General features: G+C 45.1%; 6 protein-coding genes across 7 annotated transcripts; 2 read left to right on the top strand and 4 right to left on the bottom strand.

Annotated features, from left to right (window-relative positions):
• The first annotated feature begins 86 nt into the window (after positions 1 to 86).
• LOC9658732 (poly [ADP-ribose] polymerase 2) lies at positions 87 to 3100 on the top strand. Its single transcript, XM_024660495.1, has 17 exons — positions 87 to 250; positions 309 to 585; positions 629 to 843; positions 906 to 987; positions 1040 to 1272; positions 1321 to 1506; positions 1562 to 1638; positions 1693 to 1739; positions 1791 to 1840; positions 1894 to 1953; positions 2008 to 2088; positions 2149 to 2259; positions 2309 to 2384; positions 2432 to 2574; positions 2625 to 2698; positions 2760 to 2859; positions 2918 to 3100. Exons 1-17 carry the CDS (start codon positions 167 to 169, stop codon positions 3023 to 3025), a joined length of 2004 nt encoding a protein of 667 aa, XP_024516263.1. The 5' UTR covers positions 87 to 166; the 3' UTR covers positions 3026 to 3100.
• Positions 3101 to 3126: 26 nt separating this feature from the next.
• On the top strand, positions 3127 to 4642 carry LOC9658733 (ribosome-recycling factor, chloroplastic). The gene is made up of 12 exons (XM_002986435.2): positions 3127 to 3155; positions 3217 to 3287; positions 3339 to 3459; positions 3510 to 3573; positions 3624 to 3719; positions 3766 to 3863; positions 3912 to 4023; positions 4090 to 4131; positions 4181 to 4237; positions 4284 to 4334; positions 4394 to 4450; positions 4515 to 4642. The coding sequence occupies exons 2-12, from the start codon at positions 3218 to 3220 to the stop codon at positions 4530 to 4532; spliced, it is 786 nt and encodes a 261-aa protein (XP_002986481.2). The 5' UTR covers positions 3127 to 3155; position 3217; the 3' UTR covers positions 4533 to 4642.
• Positions 4643 to 4716: 74 nt separating this feature from the next.
• Positions 4717 to 5367, bottom strand: LOC9658734 (histone-lysine N-methyltransferase met-2). The gene has a single exon (XM_002986516.2). It carries the CDS (start codon positions 5365 to 5367, stop codon positions 4717 to 4719), a length of 651 nt encoding a protein of 216 aa, XP_002986562.2.
• Positions 5368 to 5471: 104 nt separating this feature from the next.
• LOC9659323 lies at positions 5472 to 7424 on the bottom strand. Its single transcript, XM_002986517.2, has 5 exons — positions 7224 to 7424; positions 7038 to 7113; positions 6257 to 6798; positions 5760 to 6146; positions 5472 to 5682 (listed from the first exon to the last, which is right to left on the bottom strand). Exons 2-5 carry the CDS (start codon positions 7089 to 7091, stop codon positions 5532 to 5534), a joined length of 1134 nt encoding a protein of 377 aa, XP_002986563.1. The 5' UTR covers positions 7092 to 7113; positions 7224 to 7424; the 3' UTR covers positions 5472 to 5531.
• A 905-nt stretch (positions 7425 to 8329) lies between these two features.
• On the bottom strand, positions 8330 to 10163 carry LOC9659324 (F-box/kelch-repeat protein At1g16250). 2 transcript variants are annotated; one of them, XM_024660442.1, is made up of 5 exons: positions 9868 to 10163; positions 9420 to 9648; positions 8938 to 9323; positions 8617 to 8871; positions 8330 to 8566 (listed from the first exon to the last, which is right to left on the bottom strand). In XM_024660442.1, the coding sequence occupies exons 1-5, from the start codon at positions 10150 to 10152 to the stop codon at positions 8546 to 8548; spliced, it is 1176 nt and encodes a 391-aa protein (XP_024516210.1). In that variant the 5' UTR covers positions 10153 to 10163; the 3' UTR covers positions 8330 to 8545. The 2 variants fall into 2 exon arrangements, with proteins under 2 accessions (XP_024516210.1, XP_024516209.1); XM_024660441.1 differs by having other exon boundaries at positions 8330 to 8871.
• A 250-nt stretch (positions 10164 to 10413) lies between these two features.
• On the bottom strand, positions 10414 to 11597 carry LOC112341043. The gene is made up of 2 exons (XM_024660435.1): positions 11234 to 11597; positions 10414 to 11184 (listed from the first exon to the last, which is right to left on the bottom strand). Exons 1-2 carry the CDS (start codon positions 11387 to 11389, stop codon positions 10528 to 10530), a joined length of 813 nt encoding a protein of 270 aa, XP_024516203.1. The 5' UTR covers positions 11390 to 11597; the 3' UTR covers positions 10414 to 10527.
• Between the last annotated feature and the right edge of the window lie 8957 nt (positions 11598 to 20554).

Consider the following 20554-nt stretch of genomic DNA (forward strand, 5'->3'; position numbering starts at 1 on the left):
CTCAGATTGACTCTCACTTTGTACTGTAGGGCATATAATTATCTATAAAATCCTGATTAAGCTAATTCCTTTTAACCATGCCTTCTAACCGCCACTAGGAATATTCTTCGTATAGCTTCCCGGAAAAGCCTCCTGGATTAGGGTTCTTGGGCGCAAGTTTGAAATCATGTCGAGCGGCCTCACGGTCGTGAAGCTGCGCGAGGCGCTTCGCAAGCGCAATCTCGACGCGACGGGGCTCAAGGCGGATTTGGTAATGTCTGTGTGGTTCGATCGAGCTTGAGAATGCGTTTTCCCCTTGTAATCCCTAGGTCGCCAGGCTCGACGATGCGATCGCCGCCGAAGCACCGACGACGAAGAAATCCCCGACAAAGAAGCGAGCTGCAAAGAGAAAAGGCGAGGAGGAAGACGAAGACGATGGAGACGATGCCCCACCGGCGCCTAAAAGATCGAAGGCCGACGAGGTAAAAAGAATGACAGTGGTAGATCTCCGCGCGGCATTGAGCGAGCGTCAGCTTGCCACGACTGGGCGGAAGAACGATCTCGTGGAGAGGTTAATTGCTGCTCTCGAAAGTGATGTCGACAAAGGTAACGCGAATGGAAGTCTTCCTTCTCACCGTGATTTTGATAGATGAGGAAGATGCCAAGAGCGATGCTACTGCCAAAGATCAAGCCGACGATACCCAGCCCGACTCTCGCAGAGCAAGTGCTCGTGGCAAGGAGAAAGAAGGAAAGAAGGAAAGGGAGGAGGAAGCTAAGATGGTAAAAGCTTACAAGAAGGGTCGCGCGGTCTTGGACGAGGTGCTAGCCGATCATATTAAATCGTCGTGTCATGTTCTAGAAGAGGTGCGTTCTCTTTACTTTTCTAGTGAGTTTTTTTATCCTAAGCCAGTGGTTATTTCACATAGGGGGACGATGTGTATGATGCAATGCTCAATCAAACCAACGTAGGAGAGAACAATAACAAGTACTATAAGCTCCAAGTGCTAGGCAAGTACGCTTACAAATCGTTTCTTGTGTTACTGACAGCGTTACATGGCAGAATCTGATGACAACTCCCAGTACTTTGCGTGGTTTCGTTGGGGTCGAGTTGGATACAAAGGTCAAAACCAGCTCCATAACTTATCCCGAGAAGGTGCAAAACGGGAATTCGAGAAGAAGTTTTATCAGAAGACTCGTAACAACTGGAGGGATCGCAGTCGGTTTGTTTCACACCCGCAAAAATACACGCTTCTGGAAATGGACTACGAAGAGGAAGATGCCGCGAAAAAAAAGGTTGCATTTGCAATCCAACTACGAGATCCTGACTTTCTCTTCTTGCAGACGGAGAAGAAGAAAGACGTGGTCCCTCCTATGAAGAAGCAAGTTCAGAGCAAACTTGACAGCCGTGTTGCGCAATTTGTGTCTCTGATTTGCGATCTCAAAATGATGAGGCAACAAATGGTGGAGATAGGATATGACGCTCGAAAGATGCCCCTTGGCAAGCTAAGCAAGGCGACAATCCTAAAGGTGACGTGCCTCTTTTGAACTCTTGACGAGACTGGGTAACTTTTGTGTTTTCCAGGGATATCAAACACTGAAATCCATTCAAGGGGTGTTGGAATCGCGTGGACCACCGCAAACCTTGCTAGACTTGAGCAGGTAAAGTTTATTCTAATCTGGTTTGACTCAACATATGTTTATTTGGTTTTGCAGCGAGTTCTACACACTTATCCCGCACGATTTTGGCTTTCAGAATATCCGTAAGTTCCCAATTTTGGTTTATTCATCAGATTGCGAGCTTATATTTGCAGGACAACAAACTATTAACACTATCGAGAAGCTGAAAAAGAAAATTGAAATGGTACTATGCGTGACGTCGATACGTTTAATACAAGCTTATGTTTTTCTAATCAGGTTGAGGCTCTTGGAGAGATTGCAATCGCTGCGCAGGTTCTAGAAGAAGATGACGAGGAGGTAAAGTACTTGTTTAACATCAGTGTAAAATCTCAATGTTTTTCTTGTACACAGGATGATCCAGCATTTGCACATTACAAAAGGCTGATGTGCAAGCTTGAACCACTCGACCAAAGTGGTGAAGAATTCAAAATGGTTTGTAACAAGTTTTGAAAGTTTAGGTGCATACAAGTAAAAATTGTCTTTGTTTTCCAGATCCAGGAGTATTTGAAGAACACCCATGGCCAAACACATCGCAGTTATGACCTTATTTTACAGGATGTATTCAAGGTTCAGAGAGATGAAGAAGATGCGGGTTTTCGTAGTGTAAGTGAGGCGCATTCTGCTAGAGCAATCGCTTACTCTGCATTTGCAGTTTTCTCAAACTCCCAACCGCATGCTTCTCTGGCACGGCTCACGGCTGACAAACTGGACGGGCATTCTTTCTCAAGGTTATTTTGTTGTGCTCAGACATAGACTAAACCGTTTATGGATTTAGGACTCCGTATTGCTCCTCCGGAAGCACCATCGACGGGTTATATGTTTGGGAAAGGCGTTTATTTTGCTGACATGGTATCCAAGAGTGCCAACTATTGCTTTACTACATCGCAAAATCCCCGTGGAGTTCTCCTCTTGTGTGAGGTACCCCGCTCTTCTTTTTGCTCGCAACCGTCATTCTTTGCGTGTTTCAGGTGGCTCTTGGACAGATGAATGAGCTTTATCAAGCGGACTACAATGCGAACAGACTCCCTCCCGGAAAGCTAAGGTCACGCAGTGCTGTTTCCTCGTTGCTTCTATTGGTTTTTGAATGTGGTGTGGTATTTCAGCACGAAGGGTCTGGGTCGATCGGTACCAAATAGCTCGCAGTTTAAGACGCTACCAGATGGAGTAGTCGTGCCTCTGGGAAAACCAGTGAAATCTCCTAACGTAAGTTAACGTATTTCCGGCTCGTGTGTGACGTGGTTTGTTTTTCTTTTCTTTGCAGAGCAATACTAGCCTCGAGTACAACGAGTACATCGTCTATGACACCAAGCAGATCAGAATGCGATATGTTTTGCAAGTGGATTTCCAATACAAGCTCGGCCGCTATTGAACAATGCTGGTCCTTTTCTTTTTCTTTTTCACTGTAAATATAACACGTTTCAGGAACAAAAGCTGATGAACTTAACATGCTAAACTCCTTAGGGCAAACAGAGGAATATGGTTTTCTGAGCCGTGACAAGGTATGGCTGCTTCGAGCTCCATGTAAACTCTTCATCCTTGGTTTTCTTTCATTCTTTCCAGGATGGCGTTTTGTGTGCATTGTGTAAATGCGGGGGCGACGGGCTTTGGAGCAGCTTACAATGGTGCTAGAGGTATCTGCTTGGCTACGTTTTTTTCACGCTTCCAGCTGTGTGGTCTTGCAGAAAATTGTGGAGAGATACGCAGCAGCGTGTGCTTCAGGCAAATGAAAGGGGCAGTAAGCTTCAATTTTGCTGCATCGCCGCTTGCAAGAGATAAATGTGGAAGAAAAGCGAAGCTCCTCAGGTCTCTCTTTCCTTTCTGTAACTCTTTTTATTTACACGGGACGTTTCCAGGTTTGTGAGGGCTGCAACTGTCGAGGACATCGAAGCCGAGAAGCAACTCGTTGAAGAAGATGCTGTACGTATACATTGGGCAGTCTCAAGTAAATATGTGATATGACTTTCCAGATGGAAAGAATGGAGAAGACCATTGAGACCGTCAAGTCCAACTTCAACACAATTCGAACAGGCCGTGCTAGCCCTGCTCTGCTCGATCGTGTTGAGGTATGCTTCTTTCTAAAGCGTTCTAGTTAAATCGTTCTATGGACAGGTCGAATACTATGGAACACTTGTGCTTCTCAAAACCATTGCTCAAATAAGTACACCGGATGGAAGTACTATACTTGTCCAGCCATTTGATCGATCCAGGTAGAGGATGTGGGAGTTTTGTTGTTATGACTACTAGCTATTGTGCAGCTTGTCGGCCATTGATAAAGCGATCACAAAGTCGGACCTCGGCCTGACGCCGAGCAACGATGGAATTGTCATTCGTTTGAATATACCGCAGCTTACTGCTGAAAGAAGGAAGGTAAGTTTGGTTCTCTTTCAATTCCCATTTTCTTTTCATTTACACTTTTTTATCTCTCTTTTGCAGGAGCTTCTCAAGCTCGTGGCAAAGCTAACCGAGGAGGGGAAGGTTTGATCTATATCGTTTTGAGTCATACTTTTTAGGCCTTGACCAACAGGTAGCATTGAGAAATGTCCGAAGGGATGCCATCAAATCGTACGAAAAGCTCGAAAAGGTATCTAAATTTCCCCGGAACTTCCGCTAACAAATCGAATGGTCAGGAAAAGAAGATATCCACGGACAATGTAAAGGATCTCTCCACCGAAATGCAGGTAAAATACCAGATCTAATTTTTATCCACCACGCTTCAACAAGAAGCTCTGATGCACAGAGGCTCACGGACGAATACGTGAAAACCGTGGATGATTTGTTCAAACAGAAAGAAAAGGTTTGAGAGCGTAGTCACACAGTCTCAGAGTTAACTCCTGTTTCTTTTCCTTTTATTTCCGTAGGAGCTGTCAACCGTGTGATCTTGCAAAACTCTTTTATTTATAGGATCAAACATTATACTGGAAGTGTGAACAATGCAAAAATTGCTGTATTACAATTCAAATACATGGATCAAACATTTTGTGTGACCTTGATTTCAATGCATTCTATTTTTTAGTATGTAAGAGTGTTACTGTCAACTGCAAAATTGTTGTGATCAAAATATCAATCCACCACAGAAGGCAAAGCCCTATTGTCCCAGGCCATGCAGCACCCCTCGGAGCCACAGCAGCACATCTCATTGTAAATATACCGCTGCTCGCCGCCCGAGTAGTCAAAGCATAGCTCCTCGCCAACTTTGATATCCCTGCTCGCAAACATCATAATATGGAACATCGGGCGCTCGTCGTCGTCCAAGCCCTCGTACGGAACGTGCTCCACCCGGATGTTCCCGCCGTCACACCGGTGGTTGATGAACCTGGCCACGTTCCCGTAGGCGACGGCGTCCACCACCACCAAATTGGCCGGGAACCTGGCGTCGCCAGGCATCTGGAACTGGTAGTCATGACGCGCGGAGCTTGAAAAGTCGAGCACCTCGCCCACGTACTCGCACACGAAGCTGTCTTTGGGGATTGTTTCCGCGGCTCGGACGCCCCAGCCGCAGCTTTCAGTCTTGAAGATGGCGAGTCTCTTTTGCATCTGGCAGCTGCACTGCGGGCCGCACCTGTCTTTCGGCTCTGAGCGTGGCGAAGGGTTGCGGTCGAAAGGTGGCAACGGTCCACGAATGTTGTGGCGCACGTAGTAAAAGTTGGCGACGAAGTCCTTTGGAAACGAGACGCGGTCCATGGAATCCTTTGGTTGTAATGAATGGACCATCTTTGCGAGGTTTGCGCTTATATAGTTGGCACCGAAAAAGGGTTAGATGCTAGGTATATTTTACTGGTAGTTAACTCCTGTTGAAGTAAAGGAACTAACCTTAAGGCTTAGTAGGAAACGTTTTTCTTTCTCTTGTTAATAATACAACTTGTCTGTGCAAATAGTCATTCTCCTCTCTGGGAAATTTTCTTCAAAATCTTGGATCTCACGAACTCTTGCTGGTCCATGTCGAGCACGCCACCGGTACCCTCCTCCACCACGTAAAACACATCCTCCACTCGGCTATCCTGCGTCGAGATCTTCGCTCCTTGAACGCTACAAAACAAGCAACGAGAGTTACGTAAGTTCCTTCCTGTCTGGCAAGAGAAATCAAAATAGAAGAGCACACATACCTGACGCCAGCTTCGTTGAGAGCCAGAATGATGTCCGCCAGGAGCATGTGTCGATCCGGCCCCTCGACTTTGATCTCGGTTTGCTTGCCGACGTTCTGGAAGTGAATGCCGACGCTCTCGGCTCCTCCCGAGTCCACCACCGCGTCGTGGATCCTGGCGCTCTCCTCTTCCAGCGAAGTTCCAATGCTCAGAGTCGGAGACACCGTCCCGGCATCCTGTTCTTCCAGGCAGCTCGAGCGAGAGTTCACGTCCACGTCCCACGGCGGTGCCACCGATTCATAGACACTGTCCGACAAGTCTGCTGCCGCTCCAACCACGTCAAACCTCGTCAAGGTTGCCGCCGGACTGGAGAAGTCATCGTCCAAGAGCTCGCAGTATGTCTTCCTCCTGAAAAAAAGAAAAAGCAACGGGGGTGGCAAGCGAAAGACCTGCTAAGTGAGAAGATCGACGACAAATGGAAATGAGACACAAAGATTAAAAAGCTGGAAGAAACGTACCCGGCTCTAAAACTCTCCCACGAAAGGATCTTCGAAACTTCGATGCCTCGACCGACCGGGAGCGTGGACGAGTCGACCCCCGGCTGCTGACGGACGTGCTTTATGTACTCGTTGGTGGCGTCGTCCAGCGCATTGTAAGCGACGATGATGGCCGCGTGCGTGAATCTCAGGCTGTCAAAGTAGTCGATGTAGTTCTCCGGCTCGCCAGTGAAGAGCACGAAGTCGAAGCCTTCCCGGTCCAAGACGAAGGAGCCGGGCTTGTCCGGGAAGAAGTCCACGTAGTCGCTGAGGCCGAGGTCCAGGACGTAGCGGGCGACGACGGCCTGCTTCTGGCGGTCGGTGTCCACGCACTCGAGGCAGCCACCGGTTGCTCGAGCGGCGGCGGCGAGGGCGATGGTGGAGAGGCCGCAGCCAATGTGGAGAATTCGGCGAGAGTTGCTCCCGGCGGCCAAGGCGGCTATAAACTCAGCACTTCCGGGTTCTAACACTCGTGGGCGGCTGGACGACCAGTTTGGGTGCTGCTTCTCTAGAATGATTTTCCGCTGCAAAGCCACACAAGGTGGAGGAGAGTTAGAAATCTATACCACCCATCCAGCAAGATCACGACGAAAAGATCGAGAACAAGGGAAGGAGAAAAAAAAGAAAGAGAGAAAGAACAGAGTCTGGCCTACAAAGGACTGGAGAACACAAAAAGAGGGTCTGGCCTGCAAAGAATGACTTTAGAAACTCTCCCCGGAGGTAGGAGAAGTTACCAAAAAGAGGGAAAAGCGCTCATACTTACCAAATGCAAGGTCTCGCAGAAAGCCGGATTCGCAATGTCTGGGAACCACGGCATTTCCAGTCACCCAAATGCATACCTGGAGGGGTTGCAAATAGCCCACAGATCAATCCACCAGATCCATCAAATCCAAGCATGCTCTCTATGGGGCAATCCCCACAAATCCATCATGCATTCTTGCAATCCCACCTCTTAGTGCGCTGCGTCCAGGATCATCTAGTATCAAAGAACAGGCCACAGATCCCCTCCATAGAAGATCAAATCAAGGTGGACACCATCTCTATAACTAATTGATCCAATGATGACAAGAGAAGAAGGGGAAGAAAAAATGAAATCTGCCATAGCTGAAGCTCCATCCTAGTTAAAAGCCACAAACACATAAAGCCTAACTCATAACATTTACCATTAGATAAGAGTGAATCTGGCCCATGAGAAATGATAATTTTACTTTTTATTTCGACTTGTGAAGTAAAAAATTAAAAGAGGCAGTGCAGCTATTATTTGTCTGATTGGCTCCACGTGGCGAGCGGTTTGTTCGTGTCGAGCTAGTTATTCCCTTTGTTCGTGGGCGGGCTCATGCTCTTGGCATGGGCATGTGGTTTGGTAACTTTTCATTTATAAGATTTTCTCTCGGGGTTTCGCGATTTTTCTATACGAATGTGCTGTAACCTTTGTGGAGAATTTTCCATGTAATTACGATCAACGTCGTGGACGAAATGGTCCCTCTGATTCCATTGAGAGACAGCTTTAATACGTTGATGTGAGTGAGCGTGTTTTTTTTTTATTAATTTCTCTCTTTTCCTGAGAGAATCTTTTTTTTCTTTCCGGTTGTTATCCGGAGGAACACCCATTTGTGCCACCTCTTTTGCTGGCCGAGTAATTGAAAAGAGTTTCCTTCCTTTGTATGTGTGTGCGTGTGTGCGTGTCACAGTCCAAGTTTCTAGATCCCAAGACATTCCAAAGACCTTTCCTCGAGACTTACTATAGCCAACCACCTTTCACAGCGGGGGCGGCTGTTTAATCAAACGGGTTAACATCGAAGAGTTTGACAAGAAACACTCGAAAAATCAGTGGTGGTGAGATGAAGAAAAAAAAGGAGCGAATCGATCCACTTGTTTAAGCAAACCACACATGGAAGAAAAGAAAATTAAGTGACGAGAGATTTATCCAGACCACGGGGACCGCAAGGCCGGGAAACCATAAACTTGAAAGAAGAAAACGCAGATATTCTCATGTGAGAAGAGTTGCTTTGTCAAGATGACTGATCGCTACGTTTGATCTAAAGCCTGCTTATAAACAAGAATAAAGACGATAAGTTTCGTGAAGAGCGATAGCGTCAGCCATGAACTCAGAGCTGTAGCGTAAGCGGGCGAGAACCCGGAAGAATCAAAGAAAGCAGAAAAATAGAATACTTGGAAGAAGAGTGCGCGGTCGATCGACTAGACGCAATTTGTTTGGGGGTGTTTGGATCTTACAAGAGCACTGTGGCTGATGCTAAGATAATGCCACTGCTATCTTTCATGTCTGCAACACTGTTCCAACGCGTGAACTTAGAATTGGAGGCAGTGCCGAGATGACATACCTCCGCCGTGCTCACCGGCTGGATGGACGATCGGTTCCGGTTTTGCCATGACTCGATTCTACCTCCGATGACATACAGCTTGTCACCGAGGCACTCGAGGGCGAAACCGAAACGATACGAGGACCTGTTGTAGAGCTTACCCGTGGAGATATGCCCGATGTGATCCCACTCGTTGAGCTCCGGATCGTATCTCATCAGCTTGCTCTGATGAACAACGAGGAGATTTTCTCGAAAGATTGTGTTGGGACCGGGAACCTGCCGTACGAAGAAAAAAGACGCTAAACTTTAAGACGAGAAGTGACGGGAACGAGCAAGCGCTACCTTGTGAGAATCCAGCCACATCTCCGGGATCAACGTCCAGCTCTTGCTTGCGGGATTAAAAAACTCGGCCGATGCTCGCTGCGGGTGGTCGCCATAATTGTTGATCACCACTTCGCCGGCAATGACCCAGAACTGGCCGTTGAGCACTGTTCCTCGGCAGCTGGAGCGGACGCAATGCATGGAAGGCATTTGGTGCCATCGCTTCTCCCTGTAGTCCAGCACCTCGGCCGAGTCCAGGAAGCAAGACCGCCCCTGGCCACCGGCAACGTAGACGAAATCGCCAATCGCTGCCGCAGCAAACCAGCCGCGTGGAGTTGTCAGGCTCGGGCCTCGCTGCCACTTGTTCCGAAACGCATCGTAGATAAAAACGTCGCCACAGACCTCCACTGGAACAAAAGACAAGAAAACAAGGAATCAGCGCCAGGAGGGAAAAAAAAAAAACGAAGAGAACAAAAGGAAGATGCAAGTGTTACATTATGGACCTTGGCCCAGTTGCTGCGTTGCCTCGTTGTAAATGCGCCGAGCCCCTCCCATGAGTATGAGCTTCGAGTCGAGAGCGACGCAGGCGAAGCCCTGCCATGTCTCTGACGATATGTTTGCGGGCACTGGCGACATGTTGTACCAGCGGTTGGCATCTGGATCAAACGCACGAAATGCCGCTCCAGTGGCAGACTCCACCAGCACATAAATCCATCCTTGCAAAAATCCCCCCTGTCGAGACCAAGATCATCAATACTGACAGGGAAAGCAGGAAAAAAGCAAAGACAAAAACAAACGCGCAAGAACAGCCCTGGAACAAGTCTAGAACAAAGAAAAATAAAAGAAAAGTTCATGCAAGACACTTAGTCATCTATCTAAAACGCACAGAGAAAGATAGAAAGCAAGGAGATAGAGCAAGAACAGCGAGGAAGATAATTGTTGTGAACATACCTGGTGTCTGAGGAGTCGAAATGTTTCGCTGCTAACAGCTCGTTTCCAGGCCGAGGAAACGAGGCGGAGGAGTGGAAACATTCCTCGAGGAAGCCTGGCGATGCACAGAATAGCTAAATCGTTGGGCAATCCAGGTATGAGGAGCTTGCCTTCGTCACACCACGAGCGGGCCGCAGCCGCGCAATCTTCTTCCCCAGCGCCAGAGAATTCTGCGGACAATCCCACCGAGCTGCTGGGATTTTGTCCCCGGCGATCGGATGAGGAGGAGCAGGAGGCGCCAGACATGATCGATCCAAAAGCTGCTGGGAAGCGAGAGACAAAGAATGGGGAAGAACCCTAACCCTATGGCGCCCATTTTCATTTGAGCGGCCACGTGGCGGGGACAACTGATATCAGCGGGAAAGAAGAGAACCACAAGAAGTTCGTGGCTTTTCGCGGGGATGGGAACTACATGAAATTCTTGCCCCGGAAAAAAGGATTAAAGGATCACGTTACTTGTCACGAAATGCGCGGACGCATTATAAGTAATAATTCCAGAATTGTACCTTTTTTAAAATCATTTTTATAAACCCGTTTAAAAATTAAAATAACTTTAAGGCAATTCAAGTACAACTAGGTGCAAAAAAAAAAAGTAATTTTTCCAGGCTCAATCTTTCATCTTCACTTCGAGAAGATCCCATAAACCCTGCTGTACATACCTTCGGATCTCCTGCTAGATCGAAAGCTCCCGAGCTTGTGCCAAACACTCAGCATGAATGCCCGAGCACGAACCAAGAACCCAGTGACGAAAGCGCGGTTGCCAGGAAGAAAAGCAAAGAACGTCGGAATCGACAGCAGCAGCACTGCGGCAGCTCCGCCACCGCCAACGTTCTCCCTCATCCAACCTCCCTGCGCCACCACGCAATCCCGGAGCTCCGAGAAGAGCCACCAGCACGACTTGAGGATGGCGAGCCCGGTCAGCGCTGCCGCTCGAAGCAACCAGACGTTGATCAGCAAGCCGGACAGCATCAACACCATCGATGCCGTGAAATCCACGAGCCAAGCTATGGTGATTGGGATCGAGGCCAGCGAGGGAGTAAGCTTGGACGTGAGAGCAGCACCGAAGAGTGTACAGCAGAGCACTACGAAACCCAGGGAAGATAAAATCTTCCACGGTAGACTCCCATCGTTTGATCCTCCAGATCCCCCGCCTCCTCCTCGATTGCCATTTCTTCCATCGCCACCACTTGATCCCGGGGAGCCCATGATCGAGTTTTCCGGATCCAAAAGCTCCTTGTGATCCTTCCACAAAGATCGCAGCATGGAGATTCTATCGGCCTGCGAGAGGAGAAAGAGCCTCAACCCCAAGGAGACGAGCGCCACGTACAGTTCCTTCCTTCTCTCGCTCTTTTGCCTTCTCCGGCTCCTTAGAAACCCCAAAACTCGCATCAACAGCCTCGTCTTGCGCAGCTTCTTGGAGAAATTCACCCCTGTTTTGGAAGATCTCGCGAAAAAGCCACCGACATTGGCCGATTTGAGGCATGCGCCGATCCTGGATTTCTTGCCGGCGGCCCAGGTCCTCCAATCTGTGGCCGCGGCGGCGTCATCCCAGTGATGCTTGGAGGCGAAACCCACGAAATTCCTGGCCGAGAATCGGCAGAAAATGCGAGAATTTCTGACCGGAGACTTACCACAAGTCGCAAAATCTGCAGCTACAGAGGCAGAGGCTTCCATCGAGCGAAAGCCCTAAGAGATAGGGTTTAGTGTTTCCAACGGCTGGTCCAACGGTCTGAATCTATACTATTTCACAAAATATGCAAACTAGTATTTATCTGATTTAGTTTCGTTTAAGGTTTTAATTATCAGTAAAATTTATCTTAAATTCACATTTAAAATAGTAACAAAATAAAAAGTAATATTTATTAAATATATTTTGTATAAAATAGGCATATTTTAATAAAGTCAACACTTTATTCACTTTATAAGACTTTCTATTTACTGTGTTTTTCTAAATATAAAAAATGCTCTATAAAATGTTAGTGCTTTTTACTTTTCTTACTTTTTGCTATGCTCAACCACCTCAAACTAGGTGGCTAGGAAATTTTGGTCATTTTAGTAATCAGCAAATTAATAGAATTATAGATGAAATTAAACTTTTAATAGAGAGTATTGATATTGATGAACCAATTACAATCTCCAACAGTGAACTCTATCTTCATAAGGTCATTCAAATTGGTTATCAACAAGTGATGATTAGAATTTATGTTATTCCTACAGGATTAAAAAACTTTCTTAATTGTAATCCACCCCCTTTTAATTTACAACTTAATACCCAAGTTATTCAGAATATATTCTTGCAAATATTAAGATTGGTAGCATATCATGCACGTTCATATCCTTTAGGAATGATTGGAACTTTATACAGATATTTTGTTGTGGATTATGTTGCACTTGGAGAAATCCAATATCCAAAAGGTTTACCTGATGATCAAAATCCACTTTCTAATTTATTGAATTTTAAAATTGGAATGGATACTCATTAATGTTGGCCATATCGCACACAAATAATAAATGGCCCATTAAAATTTATTGGCACACATATATTAAATGGTAATAGTTTAGTATCTCCAAAAAATAAGTTCAGAGAAAATTTAAAAAATTGTAATTTAGAGATTGAAAATTTTATTACAAAAGAAATCATATGGTCTTCAAAATCAGAAAGGTATAATATGTTTTGTTATTTTCATCTTCAACTTAATGGTCATTTAGTTATAAAAGATAAAAATGAAAATATAAAATGGAAAAATAATATCTTTTGTTTGAATTGTCTTTTATCTGCAGTTTTAACAATTGAAGATACAGGGTACTTAACTATAATTTCCTATAACTATAATATACAGAAACTATTATGGAAAAGTGAATTTTAAAAATAAAATTTATAATTTAGATGTGTGAGTGCTTGGAATATGGAAAGGGAATACAGAAATGTGCATATTAATTAGCCCAAAAACCTTAGCTTATATACATGAGCGAGTGGTCCAGATTGAAACCAATTCGACGACTACCAAAATCTCACTACGCTAATATTAGTATACGGCATCGTAACCGTACACTTGGCCCTCACATCATCCCCTCCTCTCAGGATAATGGAAGACCATCAGGGTTCTCTTGAAGATGGGCCGGGATCCGGAGGAACGTCAGGAGGAGGCATCGGTGGATCTGTAGGTGGTATTAACTCCTCATGATCCCTTTGTACGAAGCATTTTAGCCGCTGCACATGCACAATCTCTGGAGGATCGGCTTGCTGAACGTCATGCCAAACCTCATAAACTTGTAGTCCAATTTGTCGCAACACTCAATATGGTCCTTTCCATTGCGCAAGAAGCCCCTTAGATAAACCACATACCATAAGATGGGGAAAACGGACTAACACCAAATCATCCACTTTGTACTCCGCAGGTGGACAATGATGGGAGTTGTAGCGCCGTTGTTGTCCCACTTGTACGCGGCCTAAGTGTTCGGCAGAATTTGCTCGGACAAGTGGAAGAATGCTCGTCAAATACTGATCCCATGATCTAGCATCGGCAGCATATGGCAATCGCGAAGGTAAACCTAGCTCCGTTGGTAATATTGGATCATGACCATATAGGAGTTTATATGGTGAAGCACCAACAGAACTCTGCACCCCTGTAACATATGCATACCGAAGAGACAGCAAATAACCATCCCAATCCGAATGCTGAAAGTTCACATACTTCGCAATCATCCCTTTGAATGTCCGAACAAGCCGTTCCACCAGACCGTCTGATTGTGGATGATAAGCACTCGTGAAAGTGTGGCGAATCCCCACTAAGACATCAAAACATAAAATGCCTCAGCCATAAATGCGGGACCATTATCCGAAAGAATCCGCTGTGGACAAGAATGCTAGAACACCACTCAATTGAGGAGGAAGTATCCAACAGCAGTTGCAGAGACGCTAGCAAGAGCACCAACTCCCACCCAATGAGTCAAGTAGTCAAAAGCAATAATAACATACTCATTGCCAACAGTCGACCGTGGAAAAGGTCCCATAAGATCAAACGCCACTAACTCAAACAGACGGGAAACTGCAATTGACTCCAACCATCCTTCCGCAGCACGAGGGGGAGTATTACAAGCTTGGCACCAAACGCAGCTACGCACATACCGGATAATATCACGTCGCATCTCCGGCCAATAGAAAGACCTGCGCAGCTTCTCGGTGACACGACGGTGTCCCATATGCCCACCTAGAACAGGAGAATCATGGTAGGCATGGAGAAACCGCGGAATAAACACCGAAGGCACCACCAGCTGTAAATGATCATCAGAATTCGTCCCCACAAAATAAAGAAGGCCATCATCAAGGCGATATTGAGAATGTAAATGCCGGAAAGGCAAGTCATCAGCAAGGGATGCAGGATTCTCAAACCCATCTCGAAGCCTCCGAATCCATGGCTCAATCTTTTGAGCCTCGCGAACCTCATCAAGAGAAGGTAGATCTTGCTCTGCACCTTGTGGACACTGAACGTCAAGGACAGCAACTACCGACGGCACAGAATCCTCATCTAGAAAATCCACAGATGCTGGAACAACAGGTTCGTCAGAAACATAAGAAGTGAGTGGAGAAGGAAGAGGAGCTTGAGAAAGGGCATCAGCATCAGCCATAGAACTCCCTGGGCAATGAACAACATCGAAATCATATATCTGAAGCTTCAAAGCCCATCGAGCCGTACGACCAACCAGGTTCTTCCGCTTTAATAATGAAGTAACAGCAGCATGGTCACCTTCAAGTAACGTCCGAGAACCATGTAGATAGGCATGAAGTTTCTCGAAACCCCAGACTGCTGCTAAACACTCCTTCTCCGCGTGGAGTAATTCATCTCCGCTGGTTGTAATGTACGGCTTATGTATGCAATGAGATGGCACTGATCCGGCACACTCGAGCTCTCTTGCATCAACACACCTCCAAGACCAATGTTAGAAGCATCCACGCACAAAATAAAAGGTCGAGTGTAGTCAGGATATGCCAAAACCGGAGGAGTCGTCAATAGTTCTTTGAGATCCACGAATGCTCGCTCACAATCCGGAGACCAGGTGAAAGATGACGTTGATGACTTCAGCAACGCTCGCAATGGTGTAGTGCGATCGGAAAGATGATCCACAAAACGACCGAGATACTACACCTTACCCAAAAAGCACTGCACATCATTCACACACTTCGGAGTAGGGAACTTTAGAACAACCACAAGTTTGTCAGGATCAACTTGCAAACCCTCACGAGAAATACGGTACCCAAGATAAGTTGTGTCCTTGGACCCAAACACGCACTTTGACCGCTTCAGCTTTAAACCAACGTCGCATAGCCGATCGAACACTTTACAACCATCACAAACGTGCTCCTCCCACGTCCCCTCTGAGTGGATCAAGACATCATCAATGAAGTCAGCAGTCACCTCTGGCATATCGCAAAGAACCTTGTCCATCATCCGCTGGAAAGTTGCTGGAGCATTGTTCAAACCAAACGGCATCACCAAGAACTCGTACAAACCAAATGGTGTATGAATAGCAGTCTTAGGAATATCTTCTTCGGCCATCGGTACTTGCCAATACCCAGAAGCAAGATCTAGCTTGGTGAACCAATGACTTCGCCCCAGACGATCCAAGAGATCAGCAGTGTGAGGAAGAAGATACACATCTGGGATCGTCACTTCGTTTAACGGACGATAGTCGATGTAAAAACGAATACTCCCATCAAGCTTCATCACAAGATGAGGTTCACATGCCCAAGGACTCCGCGACTTCCGAATAACACCCTTCTCCAGCATTTCCTTGACGTTTGCTCGTAAAATCTTGATCTCCTTAGGTGACCGACGGCGAACAGGAACCTTGATTGGACAAGCATCCCCGGTTGGAATCGAATGACAGAATCCGGAAAACGACGGCAACGCCGATAAGTATGACCAACTTCATCACACGCGCAACAGCGAACATCACGGCCACGACCACGTCCTCGCGCTTGTCCTTGGACTCGAGTAGCAGCAGCATCAACCTCCATTGGAACAGGACCATCACCCATAGGAAGTGGAGCGGAAGGACGTGCAGCGAGAAGTGGAAGAGGCGACGTCTCATAACGTTGTGCCAAGCGAAGAGCATCGTCAAGGGTGGCAGGAGCAAGTGCATGCACAAGTCCGACAAGATCTTGACAAAGTGCTGGCCACAACATTCCTAGCTTGATCCGCTCCGACATATTTGGCTCCGCACGAAGCAAAAAACTTCGGAAACGAACGCCAAATTGTATCACCGACTCAGATGGCCCTTGGCGAAGACGATGCAATTGTTGGAAAGCATCATCACAATCATCGGCATGTCCAAAGGTGCGTTTGAAGATGTCCGGGAGAACACTTCAATCCTCACGAGTGGCTGCGCTCAAACCATTGTACCATTGCAATGCCATCCCTTGAAGACACGTGGGAAACTCACGCAACCGTCGAGCATCATCCCAAGAATGATATGTGGCAATCATCGTGAAATGATCAAACTAATGGTACACATCATCCCCAAGATTCCCACGAAAGAACTCCGGCCGAATGCGAGGATTGGCACCAAGAGCAAGAGGAGTTGGACCACGTGCTATGAATGCCACCATCAATTGAGTTTGGTTGTTCAATTACAAGCGCATAGCATCAAGCAATTGGACCAACTGCTGCTCGAGAGTCAAAGGAGGAGATTGCTGATTTGCCATGGAGACAAATGAAAAAAGAAAGAGCAAAAGAAGAGAAATGAGAAGGAAATGGTAGATCTAGACAATGCAAAAGCTAGATCTAAACCAAAATCCCAAATCTAAGCACTCCTCAAGGACAATCAAAGGTGCCTCTCATCTCCACCAATGTGAGTGCTTGGAATATGGAAAGGGAATACAGAAATGTGCATATTAATTAGCCTAAAAACCCTAGCTTATATATAGGAGCGAGTGGTCCAGATTGAAACCAATCCGACAGCTACCAAAATCCCACTACGCTAATATTAGTATACGGCATCGTAATCGTACACTTGGCCCTCACAGATGTTTGTGAAAGTATTACTTTATTCTAGGTTAAAATAAGTATAAAATAATATTTTTAAGGATAATTATAAGCATAAATAAATAACAACAAATTTTTTTATACTATTTAATTTAATTTTATAAATATATAACAAACCAGCCAAGAATAATTTGCTGTACCATTTGCAAGCATTAATAGTTTATTTTCGAGTCAGGTCCTACTTGCCTATATATACATCATCCTCCATGTATAGAGGATGGGAGGGAAGTTTTCATGTGATAATTATTTACAAGAGACTTCAAATATATATCACTCTTTCACTCTTTATCTAATTTTGAGTAACGTTATCATTTTTTTTTATCTCTTTGTACTTATTAAAGGAATATATTCAGTATTATTAACCATTGCAGAATTGAACCTCAAACTTTTACACATGGGATTTGTTATATAGAACGTTTTGATCACTAGAGCCATTTAATTATGACATGTATGGATGGACATTGGGATTAGGTTTTTGGATTAGATTCCATAAAAGTAGGGTTTTGAGGACTTTGTACTTAGAGTATTCAATATAAAACCATTTTTCTTTTCCAGTGTTTTAATATTTTAGTTTCGTTGTTTTCCCTTCTCTCAGAATGAGTTCTTAACAATTTAAACACTTCGATATCAATGGTTTTTGATACTCTGCCAAAGTAATTTCAAGTATTAAAACAATCTAATATAACACTCCTAGGCTTTCACCCTAGATTGTTCTCCTTGGGCATTTGCCAATACCATAAGGTTCCTACCTTGTTTATGCAAGGCTATCACAAACTAATTAAATCAATCCATCCTAAAGATCATGTCAAATCCCACCATGTTCAACACGGTAAAATCTATATCTACTTTCTATGTCTATACTTCAACTCTTGCTTATTGAAATACCTCATTAGTGCTTTAGGTACCTTGAACAAACTCCATAGTTTTTGGTTCACCTAGCCGCTGCACTATTAGTTCGGCTGCCAGACTATGTATGCAATCACAAAATTATCCGAAGCACCTGTGTTAATAAGGATCTTAACAAAGTAACCTTTAAGCTTCCTTTAGAGGGTTAGTAGATGTCGCAAATGACTCTTTACCAAAGTTGCTCATGTAATAAGTAATTTTGAGCTAAGGACTACATCACATACCTCAATTTGGATTTCACCTGACTTAATGGCTATATTGACTTTAGCCTTCTTTGGGTAAGTACATTCCCTTGAAAAATGTCTTGCTTCACCATAGTTGAAGCATATATTGTTTCCCACGCTACTAGCAGACTTGACTTTTTTATCCGTGGGTTTGTCCTTTTTGGCTTGACTCCCCTATATACTTGCTTGCTGGCCATTGGTTTTGCCTTTTCAGATCCCTAATTCATTCTTAAAGAAACTAATTTTGAATTTCCCTTTGCTATATGTCCCCTTTGGTTTGGCTTTTTTGCTAAATGTGGGCTTTGACCCTATTGTGTTCCCTTTTTGCAGGTTATCATTGAAATGCACCTTGATAGTTGCATTCAATTCTTCCTTGTAGTTGGTCGGGTTCCAACACATCACTTCGCCTTGAGCCCAGGTCTGCAAACCTGATATGAAGGCATGGAATGCATCTATATCGCCCATGTCTGTGACAAGGATCCTCTTCAAAATGAACACATTCACATACTCTTGAATTGTTCCTGCTTGCTTTAGCCTGCTTAACTTATCCCTTAAGTGCAAAGTAACATTTGGCGGAACATAAGTTGCACGAATCTTCACCTTTATCATTTCCCAAGTGGCTACTGGTCCTTCACTAGCCTCTATTGTTCTCCACCAAGACTTAGCAATATTTGCTAAGTATAGTTTTGCACATAGGACTTTTTTCGAGCTTGGTAACTGAACCACTCAGAAATAATCCTCTATATCATAAAACAAATCTTCCACCATCTTATAATCATTCACTCCCTTGAAGACCGGTGGGAGCTTTGATTTGTACTTAGGAACTACCTAAAGGACTGATTCCACTTCAGTTTATTCAACCTTGTTTGGTTCCGCCTCAGTCCCCTCCAAAGGTCCATGCTTTTTGCACTGCCAACCTTTGCAGTTTTTTGCTTTTTCTTCCACTTCTTGTCATGCTTTAACTTGTGTACCAACAAGGCATTGGTCTGTGCCAATTGTCCTTCTAAAATGTCCAATCAAGCCTTGGACGATTGAACCTCTCCACCAGACTTTTGTTTGGAATTTTCCTCATTGGAATCTTTCCCATGCAAGGATTCCTCATCTATAGCTTTTTGTTCAACTAAAGGCTTTAGTTTCGGAGGAAATTCCATCTCCGCCTTGGTTCTCTTATGCCTTATCTTAGCCATCTCCCAACAATCTACCTCTACCCTTCATTAGAACTAAGGAAAAGTCTTTGATACCAAATTATAAACCACAAATTTTTCATTTTGAATTTGCTAGCTTGCCTCATCTATCTGACCACCACAACCTTGGCCTTAATTAAGTTCCTTCACAAAAGTTCCTGCTTATTGTATTAGCTCCTACTTTGTCCTACTTGATTTCAGCAACTCACTATACGAGCAATAGAGCGTTAGCCATCCATCCACAGATTCCCAAATTCTCTCTCAATCCCCTTCCCCAAATTAAATTGGACTTAATGTTCAGTTACACTCTTCGCAAACACAAGCAACCAAGCACACCAAACCTCTAGGTTTTTAACATCCCTTGGTATAACAAGACTTAATCATGGGACCCTTTAAATCCTAAGCCTTAAGTGCAACACTTGCTTAAGGATATTGGGGGGAAACATTGTGGCCTAACGGCCCAATATGAGTACCTTTATTCCCCCATTTCCATCCCAAAAGAAAGGCCCAAACCCCTAGGAAGGATGAGGACCAATGAGTTGCAAGGTACTTAAGTAGGGCACCACTCCACATGAGCCAAGAGCACTACAGTCTGTTTCCCTTTCGGGAGTGGGAGCTACTTTTAAGCACTTCCTTGGGTGGCCCCTCTAGCATCACTTGAGTTCATGCTCACTCCCACCCAAGGCCCGTAAGCCCTCGCCTCAACCTTAAGTCGATTTGGAAGCACCATTGAAGAGTTCTTTCAAAATTGATTATTAGACTTCATTATCCCTACTATACTTTTGGAACCCTCTGCAGCACCTCCCCCCTTTCTAAGAGACACATGCTTTGGGTTTTCACCCCACGACCTATTTTAGTATTTAGACTCAGTCTCGGACTCGATCTCATACCTGACCTCGGACTCTGTCTCGGACTCGATCTCAAACTTGGTCTCGGCCCTAATCTCGAATCTCGAACTCAGTCTCGAACTCGGTCTTGGACTTGGTCTTGAACTCGGTCTCGCACTTGGTCTTGAACTCGGTCTCAGATTTGGTCTCGAACTTGGTCTCAAAGTTGGTCTCCAACTCAATCTCATCTGATGAATTCTTTATCAGTTTGGTTGTGCTTTTGGGGATTTTTTAGCCTATAACACCTTGGGGAGTTAGTTCTTTATAGAAACATGGTCAAGCTCTTTTCACAAATGTGGGCAAAGGATTATTGGCAAAATCCTCCAGCTTGATTGAGCCATTGATATTCACAGCCTTCATGGGATAGGGGCTAATCCAGTGGATCTTAAGCTTGCCTAGAT

This window comes from Selaginella moellendorffii, unplaced genomic scaffold (genome assembly GCF_000143415.4).
Source record: "Selaginella moellendorffii unplaced genomic scaffold, v1.0 SELMOscaffold_74, whole genome shotgun sequence".
Taxonomy (NCBI): domain Eukaryota; kingdom Viridiplantae; phylum Streptophyta; class Lycopodiopsida; order Selaginellales; family Selaginellaceae; genus Selaginella; species Selaginella moellendorffii.

Bases quoted from the DNA above. Each gene is read 5' to 3' on its own strand.
- LOC9658733 (XM_002986435.2), top strand. From the start codon at position 3,218: ATGGCGTTTTGTGTGCATTGTGTAAATGCGGGGGCGACGGGCTTTGGA. The intron at 3,460-3,509 runs GTCTCTCTTTCC...GGACGTTTCCAG, and splicing joins AGAAAAGCGAAGCTCCTCAG to GTTTGTGAGGGCTGCAACTG. The intron at 4,238-4,283 runs GTATCTAAATTT...TCGAATGGTCAG, and splicing joins CGTACGAAAAGCTCGAAAAG to GAAAAGAAGATATCCACGGA.
- LOC9659324 (XM_024660441.1), bottom strand. From the start codon at position 10,152: ATGTCTGGCGCCTCCTGCTCCTCCTCATCCGATCGCCGGGGACAAAAT. The intron at 9,649-9,867 runs GTATGTTCACAA...TGGTCTCGACAG, and splicing joins TTCGACTCCTCAGACACCAG to GGGGGATTTTTGCAAGGATG. The intron at 9,324-9,419 runs GTCCATAATGTA...CTTTTGTTCCAG, and splicing joins AACGCAGCAACTGGGCCAAG to TGGAGGTCTGTGGCGACGTT.
- LOC9658734 (XM_002986516.2), bottom strand. From the start codon at position 5,367: ATGGTCCATTCATTACAACCAAAGGATTCCATGGACCGCGTCTCGTTT.
- LOC112341043 (XM_024660435.1), bottom strand. From the start codon at position 11,389: ATGCCTCAAATCGGCCAATGTCGGTGGCTTTTTCGCGAGATCTTCCAA. The intron at 11,185-11,233 runs GTACGTGGCGCT...CTCCTCTCGCAG, and splicing joins AGCGAGAGAAGGAAGGAACT to GCCGATAGAATCTCCATGCT.
- LOC9658732 (XM_024660495.1), top strand. From the start codon at position 167: ATGTCGAGCGGCCTCACGGTCGTGAAGCTGCGCGAGGCGCTTCGCAAG. The intron at 1,273-1,320 runs GTTGCATTTGCA...CTCTTCTTGCAG, and splicing joins AAGATGCCGCGAAAAAAAAG to ACGGAGAAGAAGAAAGACGT. The intron at 1,841-1,893 runs GTACTATGCGTG...TTTTCTAATCAG, and splicing joins TGAAAAAGAAAATTGAAATG to GTTGAGGCTCTTGGAGAGAT.
- LOC9659323 (XM_002986517.2), bottom strand. From the start codon at position 7,091: ATGCCGTGGTTCCCAGACATTGCGAATCCGGCTTTCTGCGAGACCTTG. The intron at 6,799-7,037 runs GTAAGTATGAGC...GTGGCTTTGCAG, and splicing joins TCTGCGAGACCTTGCATTTG to CGGAAAATCATTCTAGAGAA. The intron at 5,683-5,759 runs GTATGTGTGCTC...CTTGTTTTGTAG, and splicing joins CTCAACGAAGCTGGCGTCAG to CGTTCAAGGAGCGAAGATCT.